Here is a 12,903-nt window from a genome sequence, read left to right on the forward strand (position 1 = left end):
GCATCCCCAATTTTAATCACACCACTATTGGCGACCACGTCAACTGCCTAGGTCGTAAGCTCTGGAACTTCCTCCCTAAACCCCTCTCTCCTTCAAGATGCTGCTTAAAACTTACCTCTTTGGCCAAGCTTTTGGTCACATGTCCTAATAGCTCCTTATGTGGCCCAGTGTCAAATTTTGCTTGATAATCACTCCTGTGAAGTGCCTTGGGATGTTTTACTATATTAAAAGGTGCTATATAAATGCAAGTTGTTTAGATAGATGCATGCCCATGGATTATGCATCAGTGTTCTCTTCCTGCACCTCACGGCCATACAAAACGAGCTGCTAATGCACGAAATATGTAGGATTTTTATATTATAAAACCCTTTGAATACAGGTGCTGACAATGTAGTGTTTTGATGCAAATTGTTGATATACTATTCCTGCATTTTAGGCACTGGATACAATCTGATGACATCTGGGTCAAAGTAAGCAAACTTCCCGATTAGATTAAATGATTGTACCATTAAACAACATTCATCCGTAACAACATTGCAACCTCCCAGAAATACGAGAAAACCAAGGGTGTCGGGAGAATAAGGAACGTAAAGAAATTAGTAAAAAAAGCAGTACTAGCAAAATTAATGGGACTAAAAGTCAATAAATCTCAAGGACCGGATGATCTACATCCTAGGGTTTTGAAAGAGATGGCCATTGGGATAGTGGACACATTGGTTGTCATCTTCCAAAATTCTATAGATTCTGGAACAGTTCCTGCAGATTAGAGGATAGCAAATGTAACCCCGCTATTTAAGAGAGGAGGAAGAGAGAAAACGGGGAACTCCAGACCTGTTAGCCTCACATCAGTAGTTGGGAAAATGCTGTAATCTATTATAAAGGGTGCAATAACTGGGCACTTAGAAACTAATACAGGTAGACTATCCTTTATCCGAAAACCTCGGGACCAATCGTGTTTCGGTTTTCGGAAAATTTCGGATTTCAGAAGGTATTTTATAAGACTGGGAAATTTGTCAGGGGTGGGGGTCGGCGGGGGTCGTGCGCACGACTTACGCTGAACGAAAAAACTTTCGGTTTTTAGAGGTTTTCGGAAGTTCGGATAAAGGATAGTCTACCTGCAGTAAGATTGGGCAGTCAACATGGATTTATGAAAGGGAAATCTGGTTCGACAAACCTATTGGAGTTCTTTGAGGATGTAACTAGTGGAGTAGACAAAGGGGAACTGGTACATGTGGTGTATCTGGATTTTCAGAAGGCCTTCGATAAGGTCCCACACAAGAGGTTGGTGAACAAAATTAGGGCACATGGAATTGGGAGTAATGTACTAGCATGGATTGAGAATTGGTTAACAGACATAAAACAAAGAGTAGGGATAAACGGGTCTTTTTCAGGGTGGCAGGCTGTGTCTAATGGGGTACCGCAAGGATCAGTGCTGGGGCCCCAGCTAGCTATTCACAATCTATATCAATGATTTGGATGAGGGGACTACATGTTACATTTCCAAATTTGCTGATGATACAGAGCTAGGTGGCAGCGTCAGTTGTGAAGAGGCTTCATGGGGACCTCAACAGGCTCTGAGTGGGCGAGAACATGGCAGATGGAATAACGTGGATAAATGTGAAGTTATCCACTTTGGTAGAAAAAACAGGAAGGCAGAGTATTTCCTAAATGGTGAGAGATTGGGGAATGCAGATGCTCAAAGGGGCCCGAGTGTCCTTGTACATGAGTCACTGAGTGAATGTGTAGGCGCAGCAAGCCATTAAGAAGGCAAATGCTATGCTGGCCTTCATTACAAGAGGATGAGAGTACAGGAGCAAAGAAGTCTTACTCCAATTATATAGGTCCTTGGTGAGATCACACCTGGAGTACTGTGTACAAGTTTGGTCTCCTTACCTAAGGAGGGATATACTTGCCATAGAGGGAGTGCAACGAAGGTTCATGCGATTAATTCCTGTCGTACGAGAAGAGATTGAGTAAACTAGGCCTGTATTCTCTTGAATTCAGAAGAATGAGAGGGGATCTCATTGAAGCATACAAAATTATTACAGGGCTTGATAGGGTGGATGCTGGGAGAATGTTTCCCTTGGCTGGGGTGTCTAGAACCAGGGGCCACAGCCACAGGATAAAAAGGGTAGGCCATTCAGGGCTGAGATGAGAAGAAATTTCTACAGAGGGTGGTAAATCTTTGGAATTCTCTTCTCCAGAGGGCTGTGGAGGCTCAGTCATTGGGTATATTTGTGGTAAACCACGTTCACTATCGTATCACTGTTAGTAGTTAGCACTGTTCACCACTGTTCGTTATAACTGTATCACTGACCACTATTGTATCACGGTACGAGGTCGCCTCTTGCCACACTGCTATACCTGGGATGACCACTGCCGACTCCGCCTTGGCTCCACCCACCAGGCCAGGTATAAAGGTGAGCGACTGGCTGGTATTCCTCCTGCTTGGATCGGATCACCCACGAGAGTGGGCTCTGTTATTTAGTCAATAAAAACCTTTAGTCACCTTCGTAACTCTTCGCCTTTTATTGGAGGAATCGGTAGGTATATCAATATTCAAAACAGAAGTCGATAGATTTCTGACTAGTAAGGGCATCAAGGGATATGGCGATAGGGCCGGTGAATGGAGTGGAGGCAGAAGATCAGCCATGATCTCACTGACTGGTGGAGCAGGCTCAAAGGGCCTGCTCCTGGTTCTTATGTTACGTAAAATGTTTGTATATTGAGGATGTTTTGCTCAGAGTTCCTGTAGACATCTCATCGCCTAAGCTAGTTTTTTGGACCTTTAAATGAATGTGTAACTTCAATTTTGAGTCTGATGTTTTGAAGCTGAATTTAAATTAAGACACAGTAAAGTAAAAAAAAATGGCATGGGTGATGATTCAATTTTTTTTGTAAAGGACAAAATATCCCACAATAAAGGGCAGGAACTTCTACACTTACCACATGGAGTGTAATTTGCTGCCCAGGAGATCAGAGAGGTAGTGAAAATGCAGCTTACGTGGGTTTGAGTAATAACAAGTCACTTGCTACAACAAATCACTTGCCCTCCATTAGGCCCCGTTAGGGCACCACTCAAGCCATGGAATATTACCGGTTCAAGGTGCCAGGACGATTGTGTTGAGATTCAGCAGCCACCCAAATTTATGTTTAAACAAGGTCCAATGATGATGTGGGACTGAGTAACACATGGCAGAAGATTCCAAGTTGCTGAGTTAGCTGATCTTAGTCAGGGAAACAACAATTCGGTTCTGGGATTGATTTGGGAGGGGGGCGCAGTGCAGAACAGATAAAAACAGGCAGGGTTGCTGTTCACAATTGCTAGTCATTGATCCTTGCTGTAAAGTACATGTGGGGTTGATAGGCAAATACCAGATTGAGCTTGGTTGCTGACACCCTCCATGGATAAATAGCCCACTGACATTTACTGCTCAAACTTACAAAGGATTCCGATTTAGACAAAGTACGGAATGGTAGCCCAGCAGAGGTCAATGTTTTCAGGAGTAACAGGGCAAAAATAAAGTTTAAACACAAGGAGCACACCACATCAGAGGTTTGAAGTTGCAAGTCTCAACCCACTGAGCTCCTGATCTCAGCCACAGTTTAAAAACTTCACACCCTGCACATTTTCAAGGGTTGGGAGAAGTGGTTTCTAGTCTGGTGCTGCTGAGCGATCACCACCTCAGCTGACTTGGCTGGCCTCCTCTGTAGCTGATGGTAAATCATACACAACCACAGGAAGGTACCACCCCACCCCACCCAAAACAGAGTGAGGGAGAGGAAAAAAAATTAGAATGCATCATCGCTGCAGAACCATATTCTTACATCACCCCGTGGTCATTTACAGTCCGCACCAGTGAAGCTTGGGAGCAGGACATCCACATGACATGGGCAATTCAAAACAAGGAGATAATATATACTTTAGAAAAAAAACAATTGCACATTTAACCACTCCTCACTGCCGATTTACAGTAATGGACACCAACCTTGGCCACAAAATGCTTGTCCTTTTGGTCCATGTTAGCTGTTGGAGCCACATAATCTTTCCAAATCCGGACTTTGCGTTCTTTGGCAGATCTGTCAACATGTGAGAGAGTATTGGTAAGTGTATGATGATTTACCATCAGCTACAGAGGAGGCCAGCCAAGTCAGCAGAGGTGGTGACCGCGCAGCAGCACCAGACTAGAAACCACTCCCCCCAAACCTTAAAAAGGTTCAGGGTGTGAAGTTTTTAAAAAAGGCATGGTTCCCAACTTACGCTAAACTGCGATCAACAATTTCAATGGGTCATTGTTTTCTCCTGGAAGTACAGTGCAACAAAACTGTACAGCGCGTTCAAAAAACAGAGACTCCCTAACTGGGAGGCACGGTGAGGTCATTGGGGAATGGGTGCACGAGGAGGGTGTGCTGGCCAAGAAAGAGAGCCACCGATGCACCCTTGCACAGCCAGAGGAGAGGCATCATGGGGAAATCTCAGATATGTTTAAATCCCTGCCGGGTTTATAGAGGTGGACATTGCATCTATCGGAGCTGCTCCTGGTGCGTAGCAACCGATTACTATTGCAACAGAAGCAGCTCAGATAGGTCCAATGTCCACCTCTAGAAGTCAGCAGGGATTCAAGCATCCCCACGCTATGCTAAGCTCAGCCCGTAATGTGCTTCTGGCTATGTGAGGCTGCATCAGTTAAGAGAGAAATACATGTCTGCAGAATCTCCCGATTGCTGCATGGAAGTAGAGATCCTTGAAGCAGCCACCATTTGAGGTGCACAATGCCAACATGACTGAAGGCAGGACGAGCACTTTGAACTTCAGTCTCAGGATATGGGGTAGGACATTTCGGACTGAGATGAGGAGAAATTTCTTCACTCAGAGGGTGGTGAACCTGTGGAATTCTCTACCACAGATTGCTGTGGAGGCCAAGTCTCATTGAATATATTTGAGATAGATAGATTTCTAGACACAAAAGGCATCAAGGGATACAGGGAGAGAGCGGGAATACGGTATTGAGACAGAAGATCAGCCATGATCGTATTGACCATGTGTGCAGGAAGTGTATCCAGCTGCAGCTACTGGCAGACCACATGCGGCGCTGGAGCTGCAAATGGATACATACTGGAGCATTCGCGATGCTGAGGACGTCGTGGATAGCACGTTTAGGGAGTTGGTCACACCGCAGGTAAAGGCTGCACAGGCAGGAAGAGACTGGGTGACCACCAGGCAGAGTAGTAGGCGCAGGCAGGTAGTGCAGGGGTCCCCTGTGACCATCCCCCTCTCAAACAGATATACCGCTTTGGATATTGGTGAGGGAGGTGGCTTATCAGAGGAAGGCAGCAGCAGCCAACTTCCTGGCACCAGAGGTGGTTCTGCTGCACAGGACGGGAGGAAAAAGAGTGGGAGAGCTATAGTGATAGGGGATTCTATTGTAAGGGGAATAGATAGGCGTTTCTGCAGCTGCAAACGAAACTTCAGGATGGTATGTTGCCTCCCTGGTGCAAGGGTCAAGGATGTCTCGGAGCGGCTACAGAGCATTTCGGAAGGGGAGTGTGTACAGCCAGTTGTCGTGGTGCATATAGGTACCAACGATATAGGTAAAAACCGGGATGAGGTCCTAAAAGCTGAATATAAGGAGTTAGGAGGTAAATTTAAAAATAGGACCTCAAAAAGGTAGTAATCTCAGGATTGCTACCAGTGCCACGTGCTAGTCAGAGTAGAAATAGAAGGATATTTCAGATGAATACGTGGCTAGAGGAATGGTGCAAGGGGGAGGGATTCAAATTCCTGGGACATTGGAACCAGTTCTGGGGGAGGTGGGACCAGTACAAAAACAGACGGTTTGCGCCCGGGCAGGACTGGGACTGATGTCCTAGGGGGAGCGTTTGCTAGTGCTGTGGGGGAGGGTTTAAAACTAAAATGGCAGGGGGTTGGGAACCTGTGCAGGGAGAAAGAGGAAAGGGAAACAAGGATAAAAGCAAAAGACAGGAAGGAAAAAAGCAAAAGTGGCAGTCAGAGTAATCAAGGGTTTAAATCAAACATGGCCACAGTAAATAATAATTCTAAAAGATCTAAGAGTGTTAAAAAAAAAACAAGCCTGAAGGCTTGTGTCTTAATGTGAGGAGCATTCGTAATAAGGTGGATGAATTAGCTGTGCAAATAGACGTAAACAGATGTGATATGATTGGGATTACGGAACCATGGCTCCAGGGTGACCAGGGCTGGGAACTCAACATCCAGGGATATTCAATATTCAGGAAAGACAGACAAAAAGGAAAAGAAGGTGGGGTAGCATTGCTGGTTAAAGAGGAGATTAACAATTGTAAGGAAGGATATTAGCTCTGATGATGTAGAATCTGTATGGGTAGAGCTGAGAAATACCAAGGGACAGAAAACATTAGTGGGAGTTGTATACAGACCCCCAAACAGTAATGCAGAGGCTGGGGATGGCATTAAACGGGAAATTAGAGGCGCGTGCAATAAGGGCACAGCCGTCATCATGGGTGACTTTAATCTACATGTAGATTGGGCTAACCAAATTAGTAACAATACTGTGGAGGAGGAATTCCTGGAGTGTGTACGGGGTGGTTTCCTGGACCAATATGTCGAGGAACCAACTAGAGATCACGCCATCTTAGACTGGATATTATGTAATGAGAAAGGAATAATTAACAATCTTGTTATGTGAGGCGTAGCGATCATATGATCGAATTCTTCATTAAGATGGAGAGTGAAGTATTTGACTCAGAGACTAGGGTCCTGAATTTAAATAAAGGAAACTACAATGGTATGAGGCGCGAGTTGGGTAGGATTAATTGGGGACTGTCACTCAAAGGGTTGATGGTGGATAGGCAATGGCAAACATTTAAAGATTGCATGGGTGAACTACAGAATTTGTTCATCCCGGTTTGGCATAAAAATAAAACAAAAATGGTGAATCAACCGTGGCTAACAAGGGAAATTAGGGATAGCATAAGATTCAAGGAGAGGACATATAAATTGGCCAGAAAAAGCAGCAAACCAGAGGATTGGGAGCAGTTTAGGATTCAACAAAGGAGGACAAAGGGATTAATTAAGAGGGGGAAAATAGAGTACGAGAGTAAGCTTTCAGGGAACATAAAAACTGACTGTAAAAGCTTCTATAGATATGTGAAGAGAAAAAGATTGGTGAAGTCAAGCGTAGGTCCCTTGCAGTCAGAATCTGGGGAATTTATAATGGGGAACAAAGAAATGGCAGACCAATTAAATACATACTTTGGGTCTGTCTTCACAAAGGAGGACACAAATAACCTCCCAGAGATGTCAGGGAACATAAGGTCTAACGAGGGGGAGGAACTGAATGAAATCAGTATTGTTAGGGAAATTGACGGGATTGAATGCCGATAAATCCCCAGAGCCTGATAATCTACATCCTATGGCACTCAAGGAAGTGGCCCTAGAAATAGCAGATGCATTGCTGGTCATCTTCCAAAATTCTATAGACTCTGGAACAGTTCCCAGGGATTGGAGGGTAGCTAATGTTACCCCACTATTCAAAAAAAGGTGGTAGAGAGAAAACAGGGAATTATAGACCGGTAAGCCTGACATCGGTAGTGGGAAAATGCTAGAGTCCATTATAAAAGATGTAATAGCAGAGCACTTGGAAAACAGTGACAGGATCGGATGAAGTCAACATGGATTTACAAAAGGTAAATTGTGCTTGACTAATCTACTGGAATTTTGTGAGGATGTAACTGGTAAAATAGATAAGGGAAAACCAGTGGATGTGGTGTATTTGGACTTTCAGAAGGCTTTCAATAAGGTTCCGCATAAGAGATTAGCATGTAAAGTTAAGGCATATGGGATTGGGGGCAAGGTACTGACTTGGATAGAGAACTGGTTGGCAGACAGGAAGCAAAGAGTTGGAATAAACGGGTCTTTTTCCGAGTGGCAGGCAGTGACTAGTGGGGTACCGCAGGGATCGGTCCTTGGACCCCAGCTATTCACAATATATATTAATGATCTAGACGAGGGAACTAGATGTAATATCTCCAAGTTTGCAGATGACACAAAGCTGGGTGGGCGTGTGTGCCGTGAGGAGGATGCCGAGAAACTCCAGTATAATTTGGACAGGTTGGGTGATTGGGCAGATGCAGTATAATGTGGATAAATGCGAGGTTATCCACTTTGGTGGCAAAAACAGGAAGGCAGATCATCTGAATGGCAATAGATTGGGAGAAGGGGAAGTGCAACGAGACCTGGGTGTCCTTGTGCACCAGTCGCTGAAGGTAAGCATGCAGGTGCAGCAGGCGGTTAAGAAGGCAAATGGAATGTTGGCCTTCATAGCGAGGGGGTTCAAGTACAGGAACAAGGATGTCTTGTTGCAGTTGTACAGGGCCTTGGTGAGACCACACCTTGCGTATTGTGTGCAGTTTTGGTCGCCTTATCTGAGGAAGGATGTTCTTGCCATGGAGGGAGTGCAGCGAAGATTCACCAGGCTGATACCTGGGATGGCAGGAGTGACGTATGAGGAGAGATTGGGTCGATTGGGCTTATACTCACTGGAGTTTAGAAGAATGAGAGGGGATCTCATTGAAACTTATAAAATCCTATCAGAACTAGACAGACTAGGTGCAGGATGTTCCCGATGGCCAGGGAGTCCAGAACCAGGGGTCACAGTCTAAAGATAAGGGGTAAGCCATTTAGAACAGAGATGAGGAGGAATTTCTTCACCCAGAGAGTGGCGAACCTGTGGAATTCTCTACCACAGAAGGCAGTTGAGGCCAATTCATTAGATATATTTAAGGCTAAAGGGATCAAGGGATATGGGGAGAAGGCAGGGACAGGGTACTGAATTTGGATGATCAGCCATGATCTCATTGGATGGCGGAGCAGGCTCGAGGGGCCGAATGGCCTACTCCTGCTCCTATTTTTCTATGTTTCTGTGTAAGTGGCTCATGTTAATTTAATCTACCTACAGCTTAAACTAGATAAAGTAATGAGTTAAAAAAACTAAAAACATAGGATATACAGCACAGAAACAGGCCATTCGGCCCAACCTGTCCATGCCGGAACTAGAAGCTGTTGATTAAATACATAAACTTTAATTAAATAAATAAAACAAGGTTAGATAGGGACGGCAGTGCAGCATGTGGGAGTTTGTGGAAAACATTGCGATCCTGGACAACTACATCTGCAGTAAGTGCCTGCATCTCAAGGAACCTCAGCTCAGTTATTGAGTTGGAGTCCAAGGTGCAGACATGGCAGGGCATCAGGGAAGGGGAAAGAGTTACTGGACACCTTGATCCAGGAGGAAGTCACACTCCTTAGGTTAGGTTGTGGTACAGGTCTGGTTAGTGGTCAGGGACAGGAGGGTATGACTGACTCAGACAGGCAAGAGGACCCCAGGTGCAGTGTTGGAGGAGCCTCGACCTTTGCCCTTATCCAACAGATACGATGTTTTTGCTGCCTGTGTGGATGAGGGCAAAGTCTGCAGGGTGGATGGGCAAACTGACCACAGCACCATGGTACAGGAAGCCATTCAAGTCAGGGTGCAAGGGGAGGGGGGAGAAAGAGAAGTGAAAAGGAATGTTTTAGTAGTAGGGGAACAGTATAATCAAGGGGATAGATACTATTCTCTGCAGCCATGACCAGGAGTGCCGAAGGCTGCGTTGCCTGCAAGGGTTAAGGATATCTCCTCGTGGCTGGAGAAGAACTTGAGTGGGACAGGGAGGATCCAGTTGTTGTGGTCCATGTAGTAACCAACAACAAAGGTTGTCAAAAATAGTAAGCCTGAGGATTGGGAGGATTTTAGAATTCAGCAAAGGAGGACCAAGAAATTGATAAAGAAAGAGAAAAGAGAATGAGAGTAAACTAGCGAGACACAAAAACAGATTGTAAAAGCTTCAATAGGAATGTATAAGAGAGATTACAGGCAGAGATGAGAAATTATAATGGGGAATAAGGAAATGGCAGAGACATTAAACAAATACTTTGTATCTGTCTTCACAGAAGATGAGACAAAACTCTGGAAATAGTGGGGAACCAAGGATCTAGTGAGAATGAGGAACTTAAAGAAATTAGCATTAAGAAATAGTACTAGAGAAATTAATGGAACTAAAATCCAACAAATCCCCTGGACCTGATGACCTACATTCCAGGGTTTTAAAAGAGGAGACTACAGAGATCGTGGATGCATTGGTTTTGATACTTGCCTTAGTGGCGGTGCAAGAAAGGTTCACTAGATTGATCCCTGGGATGAGAGGACTGTCCTGTGAGGAGATTGAGTAGAATGGGTCTATATTCTCTCGAGTTCAGAAGAATGAACGGTGAACTCCTTGAAACAGAAGATCCTGAGGGCCAGGTACTAAGAGGCTGCTTCCCCTGGCTGGAGTGTCTAGAACTAGGGGTCACATTCTCAGAATAAGGGGCTGGCCATTTAGGTTTGAGACAAGGAGAAATTTCTTCACTCAAAAGGTTGTGAATCTTTGGAATTCTCTACCCCAGAGGGCTGTGGATGCTCAGTCATTGAGTATATTCAAGACAGACAGCGATAGATTTTTGGGAACCAAGGGATATGGGGATAGTGTGGGAAGGTGGAGTTGAGGTAGAAGATTAGCCATGATCTCATTGAATGGCGGAGCAGGCTCGAAGGGGCGAGTGGCCTACTCCTGCTCCTATTTCTGATGTTCTGTTCATATGCAAGCAGCTGAGCGCAACGTACACATCTTTATTGCAAGTGTATTTTAAATTCTGAGGGCTTGTCATATGTGACAAGTTGATGTAGCACCTCAAAAAAAATAAAACTCATACACAGGCTCATAATAAGAGAGCTGATCAATCATCAATGCAAAGGCACTGGAACAGTGTGTCGGAATGAGAAACAGCCACACAGTTAGAATGTTGTATTCTGTGTTTAACAAGCTGTGGAGCTCCTCAGTGTGTAAGTGCACTGAAGAAGACAGCACGATTCCAGATCCAACAGTGGGGGAAACAGCTGCCTGTAGAATCTCTACACTAGGGAGGGGGACATGCTTCTTACTCCAGAAGAGCAGCTTGTGGAGAAATTTTGCAGGAGTAAAAGAACAAAAAGTGCCTAAACCATCAAACTTGCTCTAAATGCAGCTGCTTTGAACAGGATATCTTAAGTGGGAAGAGACAGGGAGAAAGAGTTGACCCAATCAAATTTCAGGAGCTTGGCGACTCTAAAGTGGGTGGCACTATGCTACGACGATACCTACATCGGCCCCATAGAGGGACCACTGAACAGAGCAATAATTCAACTACAAGATGGCTTCCTTTTCCATTCAACCCTCATTCTGTTCATGCACTGCAGCACTCCAGACCACTGCCTTCTGCCACTAGGTGGTGAGCAAGCACAGCTTGTTCACCACTCCACTGTATTTTATTTGATCTAATTCATAGTTATTGGACTGGACATTACAAAACCACCTGGTGACCTCCAGAATTCAGACATAACTCAGAACAGTTCAAAAGGAATATTTCACACCTATATGTGAACATTATTTTAACAAAACACTGCACAGATATTTCCTGGGTCCTGCAAGTTCACTTCCCAAACACCAGTTTCAACCCGATAATCCACTGATGTTGATCCAGTCCTAACTCAAACACAATGCATATATTAAAAAACACACACAGGAAAGCATCAACACCGCCCCCTCACTTAAACACCTCCTCCCAACATTGGCATTCAGCTTCGAGGAGATTTGACTTACGATTCCTTCCAAAAGTGAAAAATCAGAGGATTAGGGCGGTTGGGTGATGGGGGAAGTGCGTGTAAACAAAATCCTTTTACATTACATATTTGAGCACATAAGAATGACTGTAATGAATAGGAGCAGGAGCAGGCCATACAGCCCCTCGAGCCTGCTCCACCATTCAGTAAGATCATGGCTGATCTTTGACCTCAACTCCATTTTCTCTCCCGATCCCCATATCCCTCGATTCCCCTAGAGTCCAAAACTTTATCGATCTGAGTCTCGAATATACTCATTGGCTGAACATCCACAGCCCTGTGGGCTAGAGAATTCCTCTCCTCCATTCCAGGCACCAACTCCATTGGGAACAGTCCAATGGGCACTGCTCACCTTCCAGTACCTCATTCCAATTGATTACTCATCTGATGGGAGAGGGATAGGGGCGAGCACAACAGATGAGCTTGATCTAGTCTTCACCCAATATACATTCATACACACTTTCCACTGGGATCGATCAATAACATGCAGGAACCACAACTGATTATTCCCTCTCTAGCCTGGGGATGCAGAGAATACCTGTAGAGCCCAAACGGTCACACCAAATACACAACAAAAGGCACAGTTATACCATGCACTTCTGCATATTACTGGGAGTGTAATATCCATGCTCCCTATCACAACATTATGATTACATTGCTTCCTAATTCACAGAAGAATTCCTCAAGTAGCCCATAAAAATTTTGACCCCCCCCCCCCCCACCCTAAATATATCAAAAGGAAAAGACTGGTGAAAACCAAAGTTGGTCCATTGCAGTCAGATACGGGGGAATATATAATGGGAAATAAGGAAATGGCAGATCAACTAAATGCATACTTTGGGTCAGTCTTTACGAAGGAAGACACAAAAAACCTCCCTGGGATATCGGGAAAAATAGGGACATTGGCAAAGGAGGAACTGACGCAAATCAATATCTCTAAGGATATGGTGTTAAGGAAGCTAAAGGGATTGAAGGTGGACAAATCCCCAGGGCCTGATAACATGCATCCTAGGGTACTGAAGGAGGTGGCCCTAGAGATAGCGGATGCACTAAGGATGATTTTTCAGAATTCATTAGACTCGGGAACAGTGCCGATGGATTGGAGGGTAGCTAACGTTACCCCACTATTCAAAAAGGGGGGTAGGGAAAAAGCAGGTAATTACAGACCTGT

At 44.8% G+C, this 12,903-nt stretch overlaps 1 protein-coding gene across 1 annotated transcript in view; it reads right to left on the reverse strand.

The window, feature by feature from the left end:
* The window catches only part of snd1 (staphylococcal nuclease and tudor domain containing 1), a 1,037,556-nt gene that overhangs the window by 971,033 nt on the left and 53,620 nt on the right, over positions 1-12,903 (reverse strand). Inside the window, exon 9 of the mRNA XM_086010590.1 lies at positions 3,990-4,080. Coding sequence (XP_085866716.1) covers positions 3,990-4,080 — 91 coding nt within the window. The remainder of the gene's footprint in view (positions 1-3,989; positions 4,081-12,903) is intronic.

Source organism: Somniosus microcephalus, chromosome 17, assembly GCF_052327205.1.
Source record: "Somniosus microcephalus isolate GS21.2 chromosome 17, FLI_Smic_1.0, whole genome shotgun sequence".
NCBI classification, from domain to species: domain Eukaryota; kingdom Metazoa; phylum Chordata; class Chondrichthyes; order Squaliformes; family Somniosidae; genus Somniosus; species Somniosus microcephalus.